Below are 25,585 nucleotides of genomic sequence, written 5' to 3' on the forward strand. Positions count from 1 at the left end.
ATGCCGTGAATCAGAATTGTGGCAATCACAGGCCCCATATGCTGGACCAGGACAATGTCTTTCTCCAGACAGGCTTCCCCCAAGACTTTTCTCCTGCGACCACCAAGCGGTTTGGACGTTCATAGTAAAGCACTCTCTAACGTCCTTCTGTGTAAAGCCGCACCGATGCAAATCTCTCCAGCGTATCAGCCGCTTCCGACACAATCCCCACCTTCCTGCTTCTTAGAAAATGTTGATAAAAAGGTAGAAAAGTGATTCAGACAGCCGAGTGTGATATATGTACATTTTAATGCCATTTTTATGCTACTTACATAGTAAGATCAGTCACTGCAATTTACATTTTTGAAGATTTCCTTGGCATCCAGAAGGTGCCCATTAATAGACATTTGTGAATATATTTTCATTAAAAAAATGTGCAAATAAATCCATGATTTGGACCTACAATATTTTCATTTGGTCTTTGATTGCAGTTCAATGCAGCTAACTTGTAGAGTTTTTCATATTGGATAAGGATTATCCAAGACTGCCACGCCCGCTGCCACACCTCCGTCTTCATGCTCTGTGGCCTTTGTACGCAACAAATGCCCAATTTGCTCATTCAGAATCATTTCTTTACCTTGTCTGCAAAAGAAGAATGTACACATTATAATTATATGTTAAATCCTTCACTATCTAAGCAAACCTTTTTCCAGGTTTCATCACTTTTCAAATCAACATTTGAGTATGTCCCATCTTTTTAGAGGATGGAGAACTGTGATGAGCTCCAGTAACGTATGACATAATGCTAAAGGAGACGAAAATGTATATTGGAAATCTCTGTCAAAACTCTCACTTTTAATAAGCCCATTATTAAAATTGTGAATTACTCCCAGCTTCTCCTTGCACACACATGAGCAAAGTAAAATGGTTCAGCTAGTTGCATTGCATCACCTTCAGCACGTGGACAGATTTGGGATGCACAGATTGACATTGTACACCCTGTCTATGATCTGTGTGTGCAGAGGTTTATGGAAGATCATTGTCACTGCCTAAAAAATGGCAAATCATTATCAAAAGTAACACCCATATTTCTAAAAGCCTTGGCAGTCTTGGGTGTAGAACCCAACACAAAGGGAAAAGGCAAAGACCGAACCAGAGCAACCTAGTAAATGTACCTCAGACCAATCCCCTCTGCATCCAATCCTGAACCATTCTTCGACAGTCTTCAGCCATCAACAGCATCAAAATGCAGATACACCAACTGCCACATCAGACCACATTTCTACTGCCACATCAGACCACATTTCTGGTTCAGCTATTACAGGGGCAATACGAATGTTAAAAAAGCCAGGGCAGCACTGGAGCGTGCTGTTGGGTAGAATTTCCATCTTGTGTACATTTTGCTGGACTATTGCATTTTTGTCTGAGTGAGGAAAAAGGTTGCCACTCAGGAGAGTCATTCGTTTTCTGCGACTCTAGCAACCCTTTTTGGTTAGTTTTGATAGATGCCACAAAAAGATGGAGGAAAGCAGATTCCGTCTTTTACTATTGCAGCAGCGGAGTGCTGCAGAGTGTTTTGTGTGTAGGATCCTTGCTTACAGACCTTAACGGACACTACAGTCTTTCTTCAGGCCTAATCTGGAGGAGATGTTCCACCTGCATATAATGGCTGCTCCCTATCAGAGCGCTGCAGAGTGTTTTGTGTTCTGTGTTTTTACAGGCATTTGGGGAAGGCCCTGCGGTGTCTGAAGTGCTCGTTTGATTCAAACAGAGTCTTCACTTAATTTAAATCGGGATCATTTACCAAAGGTCTATCCGTTTGTAAATTGGACGGCAGATTAATGGTGACTGCGGGGTATAGATTATCCTGTGGGCCATTATCTTTTACAGGTGGGCTGTTGCGACTGCTGGGCGGGGGCTCGTTCCTTCTGCCATTTGAGCCATGACCAGCACTGCTGTACCAATTCTAGGAAGGTGCGACCCTGCAGGTTTGTCTCATTGAAGGAGGGGTTCGCAGATTGGCTGTTCACACGAAACTCATTCAATTAATTGGACGTTTCCTTCCATTTCGTCAGCTGCTGTTTCGGAGGAGCAGCTTTTTGACTGGCTGCTCGCACAAGACTTATTCATTCCATTGGTCGCCTTCCTCAGCTTTTGTTAGACATTGTACTGAAGGAGAGGCTTACTGATGGCCCACTATTACATCTCCTCTCCATTTAATTGGGTGCTTCGTATTTTCCTGCCTTTTGGGCGTTGACTCATTATAAATAAGGTGTGCGAGTGATTTGCTTTAAGTATCTGTGTGACGGACATGCCATCGTTCCGGTAGTTGCAGGACGTTCAGAACAGTTTGATCATATTCCCAAAGTGGTTGTGCTCTGTAGCTGTGATAGCCTTCTTAGAAGCAGAGACAAAACTACAAACACAAGTGCAGTATAACTGATCCATTATATCATCAGCGTGAAGCACTGTTTAAGTAAGAACTAATACCTATCACTTGATACAGCACTGTGGTAGAATTTGTGGAGTGTACAGCAGCAGATCTGTTGAAAATAAGGAAAAAGGATAGAGCAGCATTAATTAGGCCTGAGATCACATTGGCGCCTTTGATTTATTCCCAAAGGAGGGCTACCATGAGCTGTGCAATGGCTCTGCCTTTAGCCCCCTCCCCTGCAGAAGATGTGAGTGATGCATTTACTGGCAAGGACAAAGGCAATTGAAAAACGAGGCAAAATAAAAGACCATTTTGATTGCAAAAAATAAATGCAATGAACAATTGCCGCCTGAAGATGACGACCTAGATAATCTTCCCCAAACGATACAAAAACAAATTCTAGGCACTGCAAATTCAGAGCCATTATTATTTATAATGCGCACCAGACCCTGGGGCATCATTATTGCCAACTAATGTGAACCTGGAGGCTTTGAATTCCTCTCTCCTGAATACACCCCCCTTTCCTTAATGCTAAGAGAGACTTCGCCCTCTATCAGAACATCTACAGGATGCACAGGAGGGTGAGGGTATTATACCTCAGCTCAGGTGCAAACTTGGTTTAAACCCCCTTCTTGGTCAGATTCTGATTTAATTTTTTGGGCCATCTAGAATCTGTGAAAATGTGTTCTAAATTGAAAGACCAAACAGGCTATTTAAAGACTATATGAGACCAATTGTCCTTTTTTAAAAAGGTTAAGGACAGTCGGACCGAGGGGCAGGAGAAAGGTTGCAGTTTGAATGAATTGGGTAGAATGTTTCCTCTCGAGAGGTCTGGGGTCGGGTTTGTTGGGGATGACTTGGGTGCCCTGGATGTTCCACCGAATCGGGACCCATTGTGGAATACATTTTGGGGGGTTGGGGTTGGTGATCTAAAGCTGGTAGTGAAGGAAAGTTACCAACTTACGCTGGATGACCCAATGGGTAGCAGTTCTTTATTACTAGAGGATGATTCTCTAAGAATTATGGTGGGAACACAAGAGGATGCAGAGAAGGGGCAAGGAGACAGCTTCAAACAGCCCAATCGAGGATGATTCATAACTATGAAGCGTAAGGCGTTAAACAAGGGGCCGGAAATGTGTTAACATTAAAAACCCTCACAAAGGATCCCCTTTTTTTGAGGCACAATCAGGCGTTTGAATATGTCAGTCATTGAATAAGTACATACCCAAGTTGCTCTGCCTTGAAAGCCAGACAGACCCCTCTATCCAGGGTCGGAAGTCCACGCAGGAATATGGGGGTCTAAATAATAAACAGGCATCAAAAGACAGACGAATGAAGAGGGGAAGACGGCAGGGACCCTTGATTGAGGGTCAGGAGGTACATTGTGCAGCAGTACATGATACGACACAGGCTCAATATAGGCAGGATGCTCAGAGTCAAGTTACATGTGAGAGGACTATTAGAGAAATCATTGTGGATGTGTTGCATCAAGAAAGACAGCTCGAGCCATCTACTCAGAGCTGGAAGCCTAAACAGGGCAACGAGGAGTATTCCCAAATACAGGTGACAATTGGCAGGGGCCCTTGATTGATTGCCGGGAGATACGCGAGTAGTACCCCATAAAATGCTTCAGGTTAAACATAGGGTTCGGCTCTTGGCATCCTGCCTTTGTGAGAGGACATTTAGAATTTTAACAGGAGACTGAACAGTCTCTCTAACTAGAGGTAACCCCTCCCAGGAGACTAATACGGTCTCAGAGCTCCAGTCGAGGGCAGCAGAGGGAAAACTGAAAAATATTGCACAGTCAAATGAGTTAAGCCTGTTAGAATTCATGTCTGATAGAGGTGGCCCAGGCACATTGAAAAGTGCCAAAACACATGCTCTGTTCAATCAGGTTCCTGACCTTCGTTTAATCACTGCGAAGGATATCGATTTGGTGGAATTTACCCACGCCTCAAGATTCAATCAGGTTAAACTGGTAATACCCTCTCAAATGGTATTAGAGGTACTACTAAATGCAGCTGCAGCACCTAACCTATGTAAATTGGGCTACGACCTTTCACCCTGTGAAGCAGTTAGGACAGTGATTGAGGCTCACCAGACTTCTCAGGGGTGTGTTTATATCAACAGAGATGGTCATAAGAAGATTGGTAATCAGAACGAAGAACCTTCTGGGAAAACTATCTCTAGTATTAAGTAAGGAGAATGGTGATGGCTAGCAATGTCCTTGAGAGAAGCAATACTGCAATTTAAAGACATTAAAGGGCAACGTTAGCAAAGAGGATTCCCTCTCCTATATCTCTTTGAATGTGAGATTTTTCTTGCCCTACTGACGGACATCAATCTTTGAGAAGGTTTGCAAGAAAGAGCAATCTTCTTTTTACAAGAAACTTGGTTAGTTAATGCCTCCATTTTTGGCTGGTTCACAATTGTGACCGAGCCGGAAGAGCATGGGTCACTGGGACGTCCAGCAGGAGGATTGATAGGGGCGATTCGTAATGGGATGGGGTATAGTGTCTTTACACAATTGATCCATTTTAAGGGGGTGCTATCAGTGGGTACAAATAAAGAGGGTGAAGGAGCTCTTAGGCAAATCTTATTGGTCAATATTTACTGGGGTCCACTTATGAATACAAGCCAGACTAAAGAGAAGCTACACGCATTATTTGAAGACTGGTTTATCTCCTTTCCGGGCGAACAGGTTATTTTGGCTGGGTATTTCAATGCGGTTTGTGAAAGTATGTGGCTATTAGATTTAGATTATCAAGCAGTAGAGTGCGGGTGTAGCAAGGAGGAAAATTATCCAAATAATTGAATGGCTTAGGAATTTAGAGGGTTGGGGGCTCAATATGTTGGGCAAAGTAAAGGCAAACTTCACTTGGCATAGGTTGAATTGTTAATCTGCTACTATGTCTTTGGAACCAAAGCTCTATTAGATCTATGAACACAATTTGAAATTGTTCCCAATCAATCTAGTGATCATAGCATGTTTGTCTAGATATTCGCATGGAATGGAAAGGATTACCTCCTGCCAAAAATATCCGATTTCTAGATTGGTAAGTACGAATTGTAATCGATTTAGCTGGCACAAGGGACATTTTAAGTGATTTAATATGATGATGGTGCAAGACTTTGGGAACTGTACATAAGAAATGAAGTTAGACATACTCCACCAAGTCCTTTACTCAACATCCTGAGCTTGTAGTCGAGTCATTATATAAGGGCCGTCTGAAAAAGCTGCCCTTGAAACTTAAAATTGAACTTCCGAGTTTGTAATTGTTAGGACTGATTTTCTATACTCTGGCCTGCACAGATGTATAGAAGACCAACCTCCAGAGCCAACTGAGTGACCTTTGCAGCTCCAGCCCTCTCTTCTGTGCGACAAGGAAGATCCAGACCCGACGACTTCCTACCTTAGACTGGTCGGCATAATCAGTCTCAAGACCAGCTACAGTTTCAGCCATCTCATGACTAGCTGTGACTTTCCGGGCCTGCAATCTCTGAATACCCGGTGTCATCTGGCACTTCTGCTGTGAATCGTCTCATCAAGTGTGGTTCCGGCTGCAAACCTGTGGGCACCTGTCAAGGGCCTACAAAAACTTCGTCCTGATCGTAGACATACCCTCAATTGAGTCGTGGGCCGAGAGAAGGAACAAAGGCTTCCGGGTGACATCGGTCGCTACTACGAAAGCCTGTGTCGAGCCTCCACAACCTGATGCTGCGAAGATAGTCTCGCTGCCGCCAAATGTTCTTCCTCAAGTCGACAAGGCCAGAGACCCAAATTGGGACTGCAGTTGCCTCACCTTTAGGACGCGCCAGTGACATTGCTGTTCTACACCGAAGAAGGTACTGTCTCACACCTGGGTACTTACCTGGGCAGTTGTCATGTCGCTGTTCTCCTCAGCTTCTGGAGTCATGTTGGGATGGATGATCCAACCGAGTTCTCCAGTGCCTTAGGACAACACTACTAGAGGCAGAAATCCTTCAGGTGACCTACCAAGCCCCCTTGAACTCTTTGAATCCAATTCCATTGATTACCTGCTATGGAAATCATCTTTTGATAACGTATCACTTTGACAGCGCCTGCCTTCCTTTGTTCTGCCGGCCACGGATCACTGGCCCTCCAGTGCCCCCCATCTGACTTGCGAGACAGGTTAATAACTTTGTAGAAGCCTTAACATTAGAAGTCCAACCCTATCCATCAGTATTACTATTTAGTAAATGTTGGTTGCCAAATGATTTGCTAACATGAAGCTACTCTTATTACTTACCCTTTTACCTGCTTCTTACCTAACGGTCTACTATTGAACAGCAAATGTATTATTCTATATATGTGTAAAACTTTCTTTACTTACCTGAATTGAACACTTTATGTACACTAAGGCAATGTTAAAATCACTGTTCAATTCAGGTAAGTAAAGAAACACTGTAGTTTTAAAAATATGGTTATTACGTGTTTCCTTGACTACTAGTGTGCTCAAAGGTCTTTGTACTCACCTACAGTCATTCTCCCTCCTACACTAAGCCTGGCTGCTCGACCATAGCTACCAAACCTTTTAGGTAGTTCAGGCCACACCTACAAGTTGGAACCCTATATACCTGAGAGTGAGTCTTCTACAGTCCTACCACAGGTGGACTTTCTTTTCACCATCTCTTCACCTGACGTGTGGCATGTGTTAGGGAGTTTTAATAAACTCCCTGGTTGAACAGACTCTTTCCATAAGGACAGTGTGAACCCAAGCAAGCATTGACCCTCTTCTGCTCCTCTAACACTCCAGAAGGATACAGTGGTCGATGGTGTCATGAAACCAAGTCTACTATGCCTTCAGGTAGAGGTCATCTGATGCCTTCAAATTACTAGCTTTTTTTGCACAACCAAAATTGCGGTCACCGTCCCACCAATGGCATGGAAGCCAGATTATCAGAAACCAAGTAGTTCATTTCCAGACAGTTTTGAAGTTGACGTGTTTCTTCTGATTTAACAATGTTATAAAATGTAAGGTTAATAAAGGCCTGTAATGTTCTAACTGGTTCCTTTGGATCTAGGATAGGTTTGTCTTTTAATAATGTTAAGATCCATGCTTGTTTCAGCACTAGCAGATAAATGTCTTGTTGCAGTGATAAACTGAGTATTGCTAGATCCTGGAGCAGCTATGGTAAAAAGTCTTTCAACTACTTCAAGCTGCTTGTAAGCCAAAAGGCATAACTAGTTTAAAGAAATTTGGTTCATATTTGCATTCATTTTATTTATAAGGCGCTTCTTCCAAAGTGCTGGCCATACAGTATTGATACGGTTAAAAAAAATCGATGCATCATAGATTACAACCAAAAGAAAGAGTTGGGACATAGTGGAAAGGAGATGGCTTTAGAGAGAAGTACGAGCATCCCGGGAGGATAGCTCAGCGGCAACATGCTCGCCTTGGAAGCAAGACGACAGGAAGCAACAGAGGTTCGATCCCCGCGTCCGCGCTTAGAAACCTCAGGTTATTTATAACGCGCTTAATACCCAATAATCATAGAGGGTTTGAAGGAATAGAGTGAATATGTAGTAGTAAAGCATTCATGAGCTTGGGGACAGAGGTCGAAAGGGGGTGTAACCAGGTGTAAAGGTAATACAGAGGAGACAGAATGGGAGACAAGCTTAGAAGGCTAACCGTGGTTCTTCTAGTATTGAGGACTGAAAATATTCTGTAACTTGGAGCCTTTCCTCCTTAGATGGTTGCTTTGGGCTAAGCTTTTCTCCAATACTCGAATGCGTCTCTTGAAATTATTTTAATGGAAAAAAAAATAACCGCTCTTTTTTAAAATAATATGACCATTGCTTTAAGTGGACCGGGGCTTGCCAAAGAGGAGCCCTGGCAGACTCCAGAAATTGTGTCTGAGACAGGGCCCTGCCGGGGCGCCCTAAAGTCCCCTACTAAACCCAGCCCACAGAAGCCAAGACATTTTTTCTCCAGCCTGAAGCTCTCACGTATAAGCGAACGCTTCAGGCTTTAGAAAAAAAAAGACCTGCCTGCCTTTTCATTGCATTGCCGACCCCTTGCCAGAGACCACTTTCATTTGAAATGCAAGGATCATCACCCTTGTGTCCCAGTTGCAAGGGCAATGATCCATGAAAAGTGGTGCCTGGCAGGGGGGTTAGTGCCACAATTAAGCAGCAACACTTGCCTGATCTGAATGCCACCTGTAGGCCATGGCCCTTATCCAAAATCGAGCCGGGGCTCTTACAGAGGCGTGGCTTAACAGGTGGCATTCAGGTGAGGCATGTGTTGTCTCTTAATTGAAGCACTTGCCCCCTGCCAGGCCACGCCCTTTTTGCACACGCTGACGTCCCCTCCCGCACAGCCCTGGGTCGATTTTACAGGCCACTGAATAGGGCTAATAGACATATGCTGAATTGTCCTTTTTATGTTTTAAATAATCCTACCTCTTTCCACAAGAACTCTTTTGCTTCAGTTAGATACAATAAACACAAATCTTACATTGGCACCCTCCGTCTATATTGCATGCTTTATGGCTTCCTGACTAATTTTGTCAACAGTGCAAGCTACCTCATGTTCATTTAATTTATAAAGCCTATTCGCCCAACAGTTGCGTGATTTAAGTAAGATTTGTCCTCAGACCTCTCCGGACAAGCACATCTCATAAACCCGAAGCACTTGAATTTGATTCCGCTTGTGTTGCGCACTAGGGAAAGCCAGCTGGGCGCTCTGATAGACAGCCTGCTGCACGTGGTCTTGGGATGCAGCTGCACCAGGGAAGTGCATGGGCTCTCAACATTCATGGCATGCAAAGGTTTGAGCTGATCGGTGGCAGCCACGAGACATGCATTGTTCGGATAGGCCTCAGGTAAACCTCTGCATTGGGGAGTGCAGGAGGGGGGCATGTTTAACTAACTTGGGCTAGGATGTTTTGGGTCAGACCAAAACGCCTTATGGTAAAATCTTTGCATACGGTATAGGATCTTAAGCGCCATGATCTTTATTACCTTATGGTTACGAATAGCAAATATGCGAGGACCTTCTTAATATTGTCATTTGTGCTTGTAACAAATGAGATGGTCACTACATTACCCTATCGATCTTTGTCCTCATCCAATTAGAGTTAATCTTGTAATTATCTAACAATAATACATTGACAATACCTATTGGGACCGGTTTCATAAAATAGGTCACCACTCAGCAGGCTATAACTCTTCATTAGAGTGTCGAGCGTTCACTGCATACAGAAGGATGGAACCTCTCTATGCTTATGTTCACATTCACTCATCACACAGTATTCTCGGCTTAGCCACCCCGGACCACTAGGCTTGGCAGTCCCAGCATTACTATTCTGGAGTTTATTAGGCAGGAAAAATCAAACTCATTCCCAGACAACAAAGCCACCATGGGTGAGGGGGGGTTCACTTGGGTACAAACCCTCCTCTTTGCCTGAAGTTGAATTCCAGTTGATTAGCTTAGTTGCTATACATATTCTGATTGACTATTTTGTATGTATTTTCATGTGTTAGGCATTATTGCGCTAACACTAAACCAACATACTATGGGCCTGGTTGCGTTGGCGCTTTACAAATAAATACAAATAATTAAATCTAGTCTATTACACAGACGCACACACTACAATTATTATTATTTATGTTTTTTTTGTAAGAGCAAGGGAGTACTTATTTGAAGGCATTGTTTAACAGACATTATCAATGTACACTATATATTTAACTGCAGTGTGGAACCACAATGCATTTTCGCTGGATCAACATGCGGCCAACAAGCCAAACCCTCCTCCCTTGAATCTGCCTTGCTCCTGCTCGCATTAGCTATTCTTCTTCCTCCGGAGTCTACTGTCTGGCCCGCAACCTCCCCACATATTAAGGCTTTAAAAATGGCCCTGGGGTGCTCATGTGTGTACACATGTAACAAACTTTGGAATTAATATTTTTAGGATGTACTGATTTTTCCTCCTACTCTGAGTCACAACACAATCTGAAACAGAGATGAAACTGTGTTATAACTGTCATAGAACAGACAAACATCTAATCACTCAAATGGAGAAGATTTGGATATTGGAATCAAAAAGATAAATCCTACTGTTTGTTAGGTCCTTTAAAAAGGCCACATATCTTTCGAGGTTTTGGATTGCAGTCTTGCACTGCATACTGGGTTGTTCTGATGGTGATTTCTGGACTCCCTAGAAGCAAACAAGAGTGTATTCCAAGACAGTGAACATCAACATTATAACAACGTGTTTCTCACCTGACATAGACTCCAAACATGCCGAGTTCCGAAATACATTCCGACAACTTTAAGTCACTTCCTGCCTTCAGGAGGTAATTTCTAAAGGGCTGCGGCCTAATCTTGTCCATTAGAATATAAGACGTTCGCTCAGAAGGGTCCTTAATGTTTTCCAAAACGTCCTTAATTTCCTCACCGTAAAAGTTGTTTCCTGAACACATTTAATAGTCAAACAAAGAAATACAAGTTCATGTCACAAACAGTTTGCATGAAAAATAATCAAAAACACAGATTTTCTAATATACAATATTGTAGATAAAAATCAGTAAACTAGTAAAAGCCATAAAAATAATAGCCATGTGAGAAAGGAATCTTTGCACTAATTAGTAAAAGCCATAAAAATAATAAGCCATGTGAGAAAGGAATCTTTAAATCAAATGATGAATCCTCATTATTAGTGCATTCTCCCCTCACCTTGGCGAGAGCCGCTCTCCTGTACCCTGGGGAAGCCAGGCTCGGGCCTGCATATGGGATGATGACAGAATAATAAAAACAAGTTCGCCTCAACGCATTTTAAGATGGAAGCAGTAGGCATACGTTCTCTCTTATGGGGACACTGATACCCATGTTACTATTATCTTTGTGGGTGCAGAATTGCTTTCCTCATAGAAAAAGGCTCTCGCTGCAATGAAAGTTACTGTTAGCTATCAAATGGTGCTGCTTTGTGTCATGTGCTAAATGCAATAAGAGGAGGAGGTGACCCTGTGCCCTTGAAACCTCAGTCAGGTGAATGGTGTGCCTATCGTTGGGGGAGATCAGCTCCAGGACACTTGTTGGAAGATTAACTAAAAAGGAGCGAGAAACATCATTCTCCCCTCACCTTGGCGAGAGCCGCTCTCCTGTACCCTGGGGAAGCCAGGCTCGGGCCTGCATATGGGATGATGACAGAATAATAAAAACAAGTTCGCCTCAACGCATTTTAAGATGGAAGCAGTAGGCATACGTTCTCTCTTATGGGGACACTGATACCCATGTTACTATTATCTTTGTGGGTGCAGAATTGCTTTCCTCATAGAAAAAGGCTCTCGCTGCAATGAAAGTTACTGTTAGCTATCAAATGGTGCTGCTTTGTGTCATGTGCTAAATGCAATAAGAGGAGGAGGTGACCCTGTGCCCTTGAAACCTCAGTCAGGTGAATGGTGTGCCTATCGTTGGGGGAGATCAGCTCCAGGACACTTGTTGGAAGATTAACTAAAAAGGAGCGAGAAACATCAGATTTCACTTACAAAAACATTCATAGAGAAATATTAAAAGTAATCCACTGAATCATAACAAAATTGATTTTTATTTAATAGGTTAAAATCAATCTAAAAGAATTTTTTCTATTACAAAGGAAGAACAAAAATACATTGTATAGGTTAATTGTATTATAAATGGTTTTAAAGTGGGGTTAGTACATAAGGAGACAAAGATAGTATAAACACTTGATGTAAAACAACCAACTCTTACATGTAGAGCATTATATAATTGAACCCGCTCTATCAAATAAACAAGAAAACCTAATTGGTTTCTAAGGTTTTGTGAGAGTCGACATATGTTTCGGCTAATGGCATCAAAAACAATCAGGCAAAGCACAAACACATTGTCTGTTGATGCAAGTATAGCCGTCTTCAGGACAAGAGGAAAGGCACAGTGTAGTTAATTTTGGTAGTGCTGAGTACTTCTTAGTCGCCGTGTTCTTTGACGAGATAAACCCACTATATACAGCACAAGAAGGTTGCGGTTCGCTGCACGGAGTTTCAACGCAGGCAGGTGTCCTAATTACTGGAGGTGTATCGATAGAGAACACGGCGACTAAGAAGTACTCAGCACTACCAAAATTAACTACACTGTGCCTTTCCTCTTGTCCTGAAGACGGCTATACTTGCATCAACAGACAATGTGTTTGTGCTTTGCCTGATTGTTTTTGATGCCATTAGCTGAAACATATGTCGACTCTCAAGAAAACCTAATTGGTTTCTAAGGTTTTTTCTTTATTTGATAGAGCGGGTTCAACTCTTACATGTAGAGCATTATATAATTGGTTGTTTTACATCAAATGTTTATACTATCTCTTTGTCTCCTTATGTACTAACCCCACTTTAAAACCATTTATAATACAATTAATCTATACAATGTGTTTTTGTTTTTCCTTTGTAATAGAAACCATTCTTTGATTTTTATTTAATAGGTTACAATCAATCTAAATTTTGTTATGATTCAGTGGTTTACTTTTAATATTTCTCTACGAATGTTTTTGTAAGTGAAATCTGATGTTTCTCGCTCCTTTTTAGTTCATCTTCCAACAAGTGTCCTGGAGTTGATCTCCCCCAACGATAGGCACACCATTCACCTGACTGAGGTTTCAAGGGCACAGGGTCACCTCCTCCTCCTGTTGCTCTCTTTTTCTGATATATGATCCCTGAGAGTGGTGTTCCCAGAAATTGGATCTTTTCCTAATGTCACTTTAGCTAAATGCAATAATGTGGCCAAGGCTTGAGTGACAGGAGAGGTGTTTTGTGCACCCATGTTTAAAGACTGGAGGGGGGTTTCTGTACTCCTGCCCTCTATATGGCAGAGTAGAAGCACAGCGCACCCCAGCCAAGTTTCTCTATTTGGTAAGCGTGGACAAGCAATCGAGGCTTAAGAACCAGCCTGCATCACCTCCTGAGAGCTTAAGTACAGTGTAGTCCCCAAGCACTGACAAAGGAATGTCCACACACTTATTTATATAAAGAGCTGTGTTACAACTAAGGTTCAAGTTATATATACACCTACAACAACACACTTTGTGCTCAGGCAATACTATAATGATAAATGGACAATTTCTATGTGGTACCACGATTACTCTTTGACTTCATTAAAATGCACCAATTTCTGACAGTTTCAGATGGCATACAAATCAATAGCAAAAGGTATCAACCATATATTTGGGAAGAAAACAGGTGGGTTAAATAAATGGCAGAATACAGGGTCCCTATCACTAGACACAGTTTTGTGTGAGGATCCCCCCCACCTAGGCAACCTGTAAATAAGGTACACTAACAAGCCCAGTCCATATATTGTTTAGCAGAGTCTTGTTCCCTTCTAAATGTGCTACTACCCCAATGTACCTGGTTTAGCAGAGTTCTTCGATGAGTCATCGACAGATCCTTCTTGAGTAAACTCCCTTTAAGACAGGAGCCACGGATCGTTGAGATTCCATGAGGAAAAGGTGACCAGTGTCGTTGAGGCAGCAGCTTCGGTCCTGGTGGTGCTCGTTTGACGCTCGGTCGAAAACGTCCTGCAAAGATAAGGACGAGTGTTCGTTGCCGCAAAGAGAGGACAATGAAGAACTGTAGGCCCAACAAGGGTGTCTGGTCATTGGCGTCTGGCGCCAGCGATCTGGACTCGACCATGCTGGCTTCCGGATCTTCTTGCTGTCCTGGAAGTCTTCGGTTGGTGGGAAACCCACCGGCGGATTCTCCTCAGTTCGTCTGCGACTGGCTTTTTCCGGCGGGACAAAGCGGTCGACGGTGATGAGCAAGGGAGTCCTTGATTCAAAGTTTGTTAGGCAATGGAGCGTTGCGGCTACGGTCGACTAGATTACAGCGGTACCTCCGAACCTCGGTCGACGGCGATGGAATTCAATGTCCGGGCGCTTCAGTTCAGATTCCTCGGCGATCCCCGACTCCGGTCGGCAGCCTTTCCAGTGTCTGACTTCCAGGGAGCCTTGGTGAAGATTAGCTGGTGCATGATGGTCCCTCGTAGCACAGGAAGAGGTCTCCTAGCCAGGTCCTCTCTTGGATCAGTTCCTTGACAGACACACAGCTGTCAGATTGGCGAAGGACAGCAGCAGTAGTTCTTCCAGCGGGCTTCAAGGATAAGCAGCTGCAAATTTCGACTTCAGCTTCTGAACGATTTCCATCAGTGAGAGGTCCCCAGATATACTGTTGGTCTCTCACTCACTCTGCTGGGTCACACTTGGGCAACTAATCATTCAAAAGGGCATTCAGGCAGGCAGGCAGGCAGCCAATCAGGCTCACAGTGCATTCGGGCCATTCTCCTCCATCCAGACACTCAACACGGAATCTGTATTCGGACAAGCACCCAACCATTCAGCACTCCACACTGCATTCATACCAGTTTCGGGCAGGGCTGTCTCATTCTTTGTGTCACACACCAGATGCCAGATATCCATAACATGAAATGTGCATTCGTCACACTCCATTCACCCAGGTCCCACCCCCCGGGTGTACCCACAACATACAGTCATAGGGAAGGCTCCAGCCAGTCTGGCCTGAACTTCCCCCACAACAGCATATATGGAAATTCCAACAGCCAGTCAGGGAAAGGGACAGAGACAGGGCTTCCCGGGACTTTGGGGGAACAAGGCATCGGGCGATGGAGAGCAAGAGGCCACAGGGGCCATCTTGTCTCCCATCAGGAATACACTGATTCCTATGGCAGGGCCTGTGTATCCGAAAATGGAGGATACTCCGAGCACCTGTCAAATTCAGCATGGAGCTGCTACCAGCCCATACCCTGCTCTGTGGGCCACCCACAGGTGCCCAAAAACATACACTAGGGGTACAGGGTTGTACCCCCACCCATGGGTGCCATAAGGGTATCCCCAAGGGTCTGTTCACCAAACCAAAAAGAGGAAGAGCCGCACCGCCAGGAGTCCCACATGAATTCCTGTGCCGAAAATATCACAGAACACACATGATGAAAGGAGTATGGGACAAGGACATGGGGGCCCTATCCCTCCAATGCATTTCCAGCATCACACCATGTTCATAGAAAAGTGAGTTTTTTGTACTCTTGAGGATCTCTTATATCTAAGCACCTTGTGGTCATTTGTTGTCCTTGTTCACCCAATAATTTAAAACTTGCTTTTCCTGCCACGTTATTGGAGAAAGCAGTGGTCCAACTGCAGCAGTCATTTGTGGAAGGCCAAACTATCGTTGACCCTGTGCTGGCAGATTTTCATCAAAGACTAGGCACAGGGCCTGCAATTCTATCCTAGACTTTTTACACAAAAGACCAATGAGGGAGTTGTTTGCCACTGAGAGATCTTAAAATGTACGGCACATTCGACATAGGTAGCTAACAGAGCTTTCCGTTTAAAAAAATATATAAGATAACAAGTTCACATCAGGAAAATTAATGTATAAGCAATGCATCAGTGTGATTAAATGTGCGGGTTATTTGATTTGTTAATGTAAACAGCACTCGGAAAGTTACAGCTCAGCACCCATGGAGTAGAGTCCATAAAGACTGTCACCGTTGTTACAGGGTGAGGTAGATCTACGATTAGCTTTGTATAGATCGACTGATTGCATTAATATTACACTCATTATGAATTTCATAGCATAAAGTGTTGGTCTCGCGCCTTCTTTGTTTTAACAGGTTCATATACAGGAGTCAATCCCACAATGCAAAACCACAATCCCAACTCTAGCCTGTTTAGGAGAAGGATCGAAACAGGTGTGGATATAAAGTTTAAAAATGGGGCGCTTTGTTTTATTTTGCAAGTAGTTCAGGAATTTGTTTTTAAAAAATGGTCCACATCTGTATTTGGCAGGGAGTAGCTTTAAAAACAAAACACCATACGCTTATGGGAGGGCGGTCCCCTGACTTCCAAAATTGGACAAGTAAACTGGAGGGAAAGCCCTATGTATTGGGAAGGTCAGGTTAAGGGCATCGAAAATGCTGTTATACAAACAAGGAACTGACCTTATCCAATCAAAAATATTTAACTTGTTACACACACTGTTTTTTCCGTGTGGTGCTCTACGAACAAAAGGCTTAAGACTAGTACGCCTATGAAACAATAAATGTTGAACCCAAATACTCTGGATATCTAATTAATTTGATATCTCAGGCTACCCCGGAGCATCGAGTGTTGCTGCCTTGGAGCAAAAGACAATATATCGAGAAAATTACTGTGATAGCTTAGTGGCTATTTATTAATTGTACAGTTATTGTTTAGCAAAAAGACATGATCTCCCAAAGGAGCATTTACAAAAAATGGTACTTTCAGAAACAGAAACCATGATCATTAAAGTGCACAGTGAATTTACATCGAATGGTTTTGAACATACATTCTGGTATTTGACAAGAAATAAACATTTGCAAACAAAAAACCATCCGCACAATGTGTAACTGAATCCACAGTCTATATAATGAGTTAAAAAGACAAAGTGAAGAGAAGAAAACAAAAAGCAAAATCCCAACACGTCCTGGTTGTGTGTGATAGGGCAAAGCAACCAAATGCGACCCCCACCAGAGTCTGATGTATTAGTGGCCACGGCCAAAGAACCAAATGTCAAGTCCTAGGGTTTGGAGCCCAGGGCATGTGTGGTTCCAAACCAATGCCAGAGGTCAGGTCCTCCTGGTGACTTGGAGGATCAGCTGGTGGGAGTTTATCAAGAGACCAATCCTAGGTTCAAATTGGACAAAAGGTGCTGCCAGAAATAGTCACGTTATTAAAGCACTTCCCATCATGTCGGGGGCTCAAAGAACGGTTGACCATGGTTATCCGTTTCATGTGGGCTGCTATATCCTTTCAATAATCCTTTATTTATTTTTATTTATTTATTTTTTGGGTTTTATCATTTTTTAATTTTCACCAATAAAGTTTGCAATACAATTAGAAATAAAAAAGCTTAATAAAATTACAAACCTGGTCACAAGATTGAGTCCAAAAGAGAAGAAAAAGAAGAAAAAATCATCTCATAATGCATTACACAACATAAATAAGGAGAAAAAGTAGAAGAAGAAAGAAAATTGAAAAGAGACCAGAAAAGGAGAAGAGAATGAAACAGAAGAATATCTAACTATCATTTGGTAGTACAATTTATAAATCAATAAACACATCCCCATGTAACATGGCATGATCTTGGCTAGCATAAGAGCAAATCAGAATACATTTCAGGGTAATAGTGAATTTGGACACAACACACCAGCATGTTCAGTCACCATGAGACGTTAACCATACACATTGAGAAAGATTCCCATATGTCCATAAACCTTTCAGTCGCTCCTTTCAATTTGCAAATTGCCTTTTCATAAGTGGAGATCGTAAGCAACTCATCCACCCACTCATTGATGCAAAAAGAGTTGGACGACTTCCAAGCCCTAAGAATCATCTTTTTCGCAATCATACAGGCGCTAAGGAACCACATTCTCTTTCTAAAGTCAACATCCTCTAACAATGACACATCACCCAGTACTAAGAGAGACGCAACCATTGGAATGGTGCAGCTCAACACCAAACCTAATCTCTCACAAACTCCCTCCCAGAATACCTTAGTCTTGGGACAGAACCAGATCTGATAACTTAAAAGGTACCTCTTGCTTGTTTGCATTTCCAGCACAGATCATTTTCCAACAAGTGTCGCTTGAACAGACGCACATGTGTCCAAAAGGCCCTAAATAGAAGCTTGGTTTGCGACGCTCTTAAGCCCCAGTCCATGCTCACAAGCCTCTCATTACCACAGCAACGCCAGCATTTTTGGTCAATCACTTCACCCAGCTCCTCTGTCCAGGCATTCGCCGTCTCCAAGTTCCCCTTATGACATGTTCTCAGGACCTTGTACATAGTTGCGGCTGGGTGAGCAGCATGTTTGCATGCCTCTAAAGCTGCCCAAGCTTTGCCCTGGACCGCCAATTGTGCAGGATCCATGTTTACGGAGATGATGCTCTTCAGCTTTCTATACTCTGCGTAGGTGCATTCCGTTAGATCAAAAGTGCGGCAAAGTTGTGCCAACGGGATCCATTCCTCATCTTCAATTAGGTCTGCAATATATTGGATCCCTGCTAGGAACAATTCTGGCCAGAATAGCACTTTTCCATGTAGCTTCAAAGCTGGATTGAGCCAGATCGAAGCCACCGGAAATAAGAAGGGATTGGTTTCAATACAGTTAGACAGGTCACGCCAGCACTCCTTCAAAAAAAGCAGTCAGGGGATTTCGCCTTTTGGACTGTTTTGACACTGTAGATAATAAGGCCTTGGGGGCCAAATGAGATGATGCATTACTTTCTCTCAGTATGTCAACCGTTGGCTCCCCCATCAGTGTCGATAAATGTACACAGATGCCTAACCGTGAAGGCCAAATGATATTCTGAGAAGTGAGGTACATTCATTCCACCATACTTCTGAGATAGCTGCATTTTCCATAGAACAAGTCTTGGGAGTTTCCCGTCCCATATACATTTCTGCATCATTCTATTGATCTCTTTGAAGTAGTGGTTTGGCACTTTGTATTAAAATGAATCTCGCACCTCGTGTAAATTACCTTCTTTCCATGCTTCCAATCAATTGATTTTCCCCCATGTTGACAGCTTCAGGACTCCCCATCTATCCATGTCCGACTGTAGTTTTGGTATGATCACATCAAAGTCCATTTTTGGTAACTTCACCAACTCCGGCCCAATCCAAATTCCCAAATATTTCAATCTGTTTTGACACCAAGTAAACAGGAACTGACTACATGTGAATTGCATGCACAAGTTGTTGATTGGGAGAATTTCCGACTTACCCCAGTTTATATTATATCCAGACACAGAAGAAAATCGTTGAATGTTTTGCACCAAATAAGGTATGCCGAGTGCTGGATCCTGTATAGCCACCAGCAGGTCATCTGCGTATAACCAGATTTTATTTTCATGGTCATCTCTATTATCGGGAGGAGATTGGCATCAGATCGAAGTAATACTGCCAGTTCCATTGAAAAAATGAATAAAGGCGAAAGAGGGCACCCCTGTCTGGTACCCCTGGCAAGGTTAAATGATTCTGATATTAGACCGTTGGTGATTACACTGGCCGATGGATCCTTATATAGAAGACACACCCATTTCAAAAAGCCTTGACCAAGTCTCATTTTCTCCAAGCAATTAAAAAGAAAGGCCCATTCAATACGGTCAAACGCTTTTTCAGCGTCTAGGGATACCACAGCTGCAGCGGTCGCCTGTGCATGCCATGTTCAATTGTTAATAGTAAACGCCTTATATTGTCAGCTGCAGACCTCCCAGTGACAAAGCCGACCTGATTATTATGGATCAACGATGGTATCACTGGCTCCAGTCTTTTAGCTAGTATTTTAGCCAAGATCTTACAGTCCGTATTAAGCTGATCGGCCTATAATTGGCACATCGAGTAGGTGACCTGTCTTTTTTAGGTAGCACAGTTATCAAGAAGTGCCGCATAGTATCTGGCAGGGGGCCAGCATCAAAGGACGCATTGTACACATCACACAATAGCAGCATCGCGCTGTCAGGCAATATCCTATAGAATTCTGTGGGTAGTCCATCAATACCAGGCGATTTGCCTACACTGAGTGATGAAATAGCCCACTGAACATCTTCTATGTGTACATAACCCTCGAGAGTCCTTGTCTGTTCATCAGTTAGGCAAGAGAGTTCTGTGGAGTCTAGGAAGGACTTTACAGCCTCTTGCTCGCAGCTCAATTCCGTCTTGTGGAGTCTTTCATAAAAATTATGAAACAATGTATTGATTCTCTTTTGTTGTGTTTCAAATCCCCCTTCAGGTTTTCTGATTGCAGTGATGATACGGTCACTCTCAGCCACTTTCAGCCTGTGGGCTAAAAGCCTACCGGCCTTGTCACCATTCTCTAAGTAGTTTATCTTCTGCCTAAATAAAGCATAATCTACTTGGTCCGACACGATTTTGTTCAGTTCATACTTCGTCTCCCTCAGTTGGGTTTTAACCCCTTCATCACGGCTCATGACAAATTGTTTTTCCAATTATTTGGCTTCAGCAGATAACGTCTTCATCTTTTCTTCCCTCATCTTCCGGAATCTACTAGATTTCGCCATCAGCACACCTCTGATAAAACATTTAAACGCTTCCCAAATGGTAGAGACCGCCATGCCTTCTGTCCTGTTGTTTCGAATGAATTCTTCAATCTCATCCACAAAGGCCACTCTGGTTTGCTCATCTTGCAAAACGTTTGAGTTCAGCCTCGACCTTGCTCATTTGACCAAAGTACATGGAAGAGAGAGGCATAACGACACAGGTGCGTGGTCTGAGATGTTGATCAGACCTATCTTGGAATTAAAACAGTTTGGTGTCACCTGACCTGAGGTCAAGAAAAAATCAATGCGTGAATATGAGTCATGGCACTTGGAATTGAAGCTATAGTCTCTCTCCGACGGGTGTTCCAGACGCCATATATCATCCATGTGAAATTCGGCGATCAATCTCTCTAATGATCTCTTGCTTTTTTTGGGGTCTCTGGAGCAATCACTGTTAGATCGGTCAAGTAATTGATCCATCACCAAGTTGAAGTTGCCGGCCAACACAATTGAATGAACCTTGCAGTTTTGGATAATTTGTGTAAGTGAATGAAAAAATAGAGGATCATCTGAGTTCGGCGCATATATATTACACAAAAGTAGTATACAACTTTGTATCCTGACTGTAACACAGACAATTCTCCCCTCCATGTTTGTTTATGACTGAGCACGCCCACAATATGTGCAGCAGTTACCCATTCTCTTGACAACAACTCCATCACACAGGCAACCAATCTATTAAGAGATTATTTCAACCTAATGGGTGTTAACAACATGCCATGAATAGTTTCAAAACACTTTTTACTCTGCATGTAAAGAGGAGGAAGGTGCCATTGCCCAAATGCTATTCCACGATTATAGGGGGGCCACGATCTTGCCTATTGAGAAAAGCATCTGCGGGTAGGATAGTAAGGGCCTGGGTCAAACCCTCCAAGTAAAGGAGGTGCAGAATTACATGGATTAATATAAAGGAGGTCTTGTAAACCAGATGACTGCTATTGCTGTCACCTTGCCGCATTGCAAGATAAAGGGGGGGTTAGTGGAGGGAGAGGCAGCTGTGAATCCTGTGGTGTTGATGCTTGCAGGCTAGAAGTACCAAGTCCTGATTGTCAAAGTTATCTGAGGTGGGAAGTGACCGAGCAGCCTTGGGTTTATCACCTAGAAGTGAGACCACAGGTATCAGTTGAGGTCAGGGCTGTGAGGAACTGGTTAGCCCCTAGTGTGGGGGTCTGGGACAGGGATACAAGTAATTGAGCAGGGTTGTTGCTTTACTAATGTAGTATTTGTAAGCAGCTTGCTGTCATGTTGGGGGGCGGGGGTGAGAGAGTGAGGGAGTGTGGTGAAAGGTGGATATAGAAAAAGATGATCTGAATCGTTTAGAAGCAGAGGAGGAATAGTTATCGGAGTATCTGATTGGCATCTTTGTGGACCAAGAAACGTGCTGATCTGCTTTAGTTTAAAAGGCAAGAGTTAAGTTTAGGTTGTGTTACTGAGAAAGGCATACTTGTCCAGCAAACTGCATCTAGATCCCCCTTTCCTTATTGTGGTATGTGATATACAAATCCAAACCGACAAAATAAATATCAGTTTCTGACATGATTCCTTGCTCATCAGAGTTGGATTAAATACTTTGAGGCGCCTGCTCCTCCAACACATATAATTGTCATGCCTCAAGCCAAGTGTGAAATCGGCAATAAAAAGGGATGTGAGGTGGGAGTGCAAGGGTAAGGTCACATATTTGACTTACTAATACAGTAAACTATTCAGATTACTGAGGCATGAAGGAAACAAGAGAAGATCACACAGGGGAATCCATGCCCCAGGAGGCTTGGAGCGGATTCCTTAGATTTCCTAGATGCGAAGTAGATGGGAAGCTTGTTCTAAGTTAGTTAATGGCATCTGGGTTGATATACTTACCATGGTATTTACTTTTACGATTGCAGGATTTTAGAAGAATTTTTTTTTTAATGTAATTTTTGCTTGATGTAGTTCTTAGATTAATTACTTAGTGAACCACATTTCAAATGGACTGAACATTTTGTTAAAGTTATATAATATTAGTTTATGCGACCCTAATGTGTTGTGTATCACCTTGTCTGTATCAGAGGTGTACTTCGTGCCTAAACTTTAGTAAAAACAAAAAACTTAAAGGAAAATAATCGGCTTCATGAGGGTCAAGTGAGCAGCTACGGCATATTTTTGAATATTAGAAGCATTCAGTCCTCCTTTTCCAGAAGGGTCCTAGAGGACCATATTACTAGTGTGCAGATATTAGACCAATAACTAAGCCACCAATAACACAGTGACCATTTATCAAATGTGAAACAGGGTGTACTGGAATCAGGTCTCACTTTAGATACCTAAAAAGCCAGTTTGCTCTTGGCACTAAACTATTGCCAAACAAATGCACCCAAAATTGACATTTTAACTTTCAGGGCTGAAGTCGCAGCATGGTCCCATAAGATGGGCCCATGGAACTGGGTCCATGCCCACGCCCCTTTAAGTTGGTTAAAAATAGTCTACATTGAGGTGGATTTACATCATGCGTTTCAGAGGATGCAGGTAATGGGATTCATCTTGACACATCTCAGAAGAACCATATCTCTTCTTACATTGTAATTTCTTTAATAAAGAACAAATAGTATTTACTTGGGACTACTCAATGACTCATTCCTCCAAATAAAATAACTGAAACAATGTGGGGTAGATCTATTGATTGTTTTATTTTTGACAATATTTTATTTGTACTGCTCAAATTCTTGGCCAAAAATGTAGATGGTAAGCTGGGGTCAGGCAATATGGGTGGTATGTGGGGGCATGTAGGGACAGTGGAGTGCACTCCATGCAGTATCCGCATTTTACCACTTTGACGGCTACTGCATGGAATGCCGTTCCACTTCTGGATAAAACCACAGTTGGCTATCTGGCATATTGAAAAATCACCTTCTTACAAAATCATTGCGGAATAGATAGGATTGTCAGTGTCTGGAAGCCACCCGTGGCACTTGGTGCTCACAACAATAAAATAAATGGACACTGCACCATACGAAATCTGCTATGCAACAGCAAGTACCACTCCTCATCTTCCTCCTCTATCAAACCAGAATAACTAGCAAGTTCCCAACCACAACCTCTTGCAATATCAATCACCCTGCATTAGATTTAGGTCAATCCTTTCTAACGTATCGCCCATCTCTGGTGACATCCATCTATACCCTGTCCATGATGGAGAAAAGGTGGCCAGTTCTATAACACAACTTCGGCATTCATTGTAGGTCTAGAATCCTAGAAAGTCTGGACCCACATTACATAAAAGCCAGACAGAAAAAATTAGCCGATGCATAGGGTGACTTACCTCCTCCCTCCCGCTGTGGTTTGAGCACAAATCGCTCAGGGTTTGCGAGGGCCATTGCAGCAGTTTTATCTCCTTCCTCACCCTGTTATGGAATTAAATACATTACCGGAACAGTAAAAACCCAAATACATAATCTAGTAATGCAAGAATAATTGTACATAAGCAGGTTATTGTTGAAAATTATTATACTTTTGATTTAGGGTCCTCAACATTAGGTTGGTGGCAATGTGTAAAACAGACAATATTTTAAAAGCTGCATGTTTTCATTGCCCTCCTGATTATGGGCCCGAGTGTTTACCAACCGGAAGATTACTGTGAGTATCCTACGACGAACTTGGAAAACATTGGCAGCACTTCCAATGTAGGTCAAACAAGCCCCCTATTAACTTGAGTGAGCACCGCTAGCCAGACCCACCGTAAAGGGTGCGTGAGTGATGTTTTCCCCCCAAAAAGAAAATGTTCACAAAACAGGAGTTGCATTTTATAACATTTTGCACAGAAATTGAAGAAAAAACTATCCAGGGTTTGGAGCACCATTCATGATTTCAGTGTTCAATGATCTTCATTAGCACCCTAAGTGGCGGCACTGGTCAATCAGGTGGCTCAGAACACAGGCTGTACTGTATGGTACAAGACCGCGTTCCGAACTGCAAGGGCAGCCAGCGCAGTCTTCCTTTCACCATTTAGAAAACTACACGGGTACAAATGTTGACTTTTTGTAAAAAAGACAAATATTAAACTTGCCAATTTAACGTGGCCTGACGCCACGCAGTACTCAGGAAGTCCGCTTTCATGTTCATAACGTCACAGACATGAACATTAAAAACTGACCTCCAGATGGCAGCGCTGGCGCGAAAGAAAGGTACGTTTATTTTTTTGTATTTTTTTTAAAAAGTCACCATTAGTACCGGGTAGTAAACTTCCCAGGTACTGATGGCGACATGCCCCTCGGTGGTGTGCCGAACTTTTCAGTAACAGCACTGCTACCCTCGTTCAGGGACTTCCGCTGCACCCAGTCCCTTAACTCGGGCTGCGGGCCGTTACATACAGGGTCGGCCTGAAACCTCAGGGAATATTGCCTCAGAAGAAGAACTAGAAGAGCACCGAGTGCATAAAGCAATTTGGGCATGTTGTGTATCAGACAGCCCAGTGTGTTCAGTTGGCTTCTAGTGCTTTACACATTTGGGCCTGCAAAAGGAATCCACAACTCTGCAGGAGCATTTCTAGATGAGGTCAGATATGTTTATGTTCTTGTAACTATCGTATAGATGGCAGAGGCACTGTTAGGCACACACCATAACACTCCATCCAAGGACTCTGGTTCTTGTAGATGAAAGAAGTGCGTTACAGAGGGAACAAAAAAGGACTAAAATGGACAAATACAAAGAAGCAGCACAGGAATTGAGAGGAAAAGAAAGGAGAGCGCTTAGGAATGGAGGTTGAGGAAAATCTGCGAGCTCAGAATTGGTAGTAGAAAAAGGTGGAGGAACTCCAGGGATGCAGACGGCAAGTAGGGGGCGAAGGAAAGGTGAGAAGAAAGCGTATGATTAGATAGGAAGCAACATGGAGAGCGAGAGAAGGTACTGGGTAGCTCACAAATGTAAAAGGAGAACTGGGGAGTGAGATCAGAGTGGTACAAGGAGGGATAGAGAACTGAACAGCTCCAGAAGCAATGATGTGCTTTGACATAGCGACAAACTGAAGCACATTTTTCTCCAAAATCGGTTTAAGCTAATCATGTAACATCAA

The 25,585-nt window shown here is 43.0% G+C and overlaps 1 protein-coding gene across 3 annotated transcripts in view; it reads right to left on the minus strand.

Moving 5' to 3' along the window:
- Window positions 1-271: 271 nt before the first annotated feature.
- GSS (glutathione synthetase) overlaps window positions 272-25,585 on the minus strand; it is a 912,719-nt gene continuing 887,405 nt past the window's right edge. For all 3 annotated transcript variants that reach the window (XM_069651814.1, XM_069651815.1, XM_069651816.1), the window contains exons 11-13: window positions 23,837-23,918; window positions 10,663-10,852; window positions 272-621 (exon numbers count right to left, since the gene is read on the minus strand). In XM_069651814.1, coding sequence (XP_069507915.1) covers window positions 498-621; window positions 10,663-10,852; window positions 23,837-23,918 — 396 coding nt within the window. In that variant the 3' untranslated portion in view covers window positions 272-497. The remainder of the gene's footprint in view (window positions 622-10,662; window positions 10,853-23,836; window positions 23,919-25,585) is intronic.

The sequence above is a fragment of the Ambystoma mexicanum genome, chromosome 3p (assembly GCF_040938575.1).
Source record: "Ambystoma mexicanum isolate Mex_15411 chromosome 3p, UKY_AmexF1_1, whole genome shotgun sequence".
Taxonomy (NCBI): Eukaryota; Metazoa; Chordata; class Amphibia; order Caudata; family Ambystomatidae; genus Ambystoma; species Ambystoma mexicanum.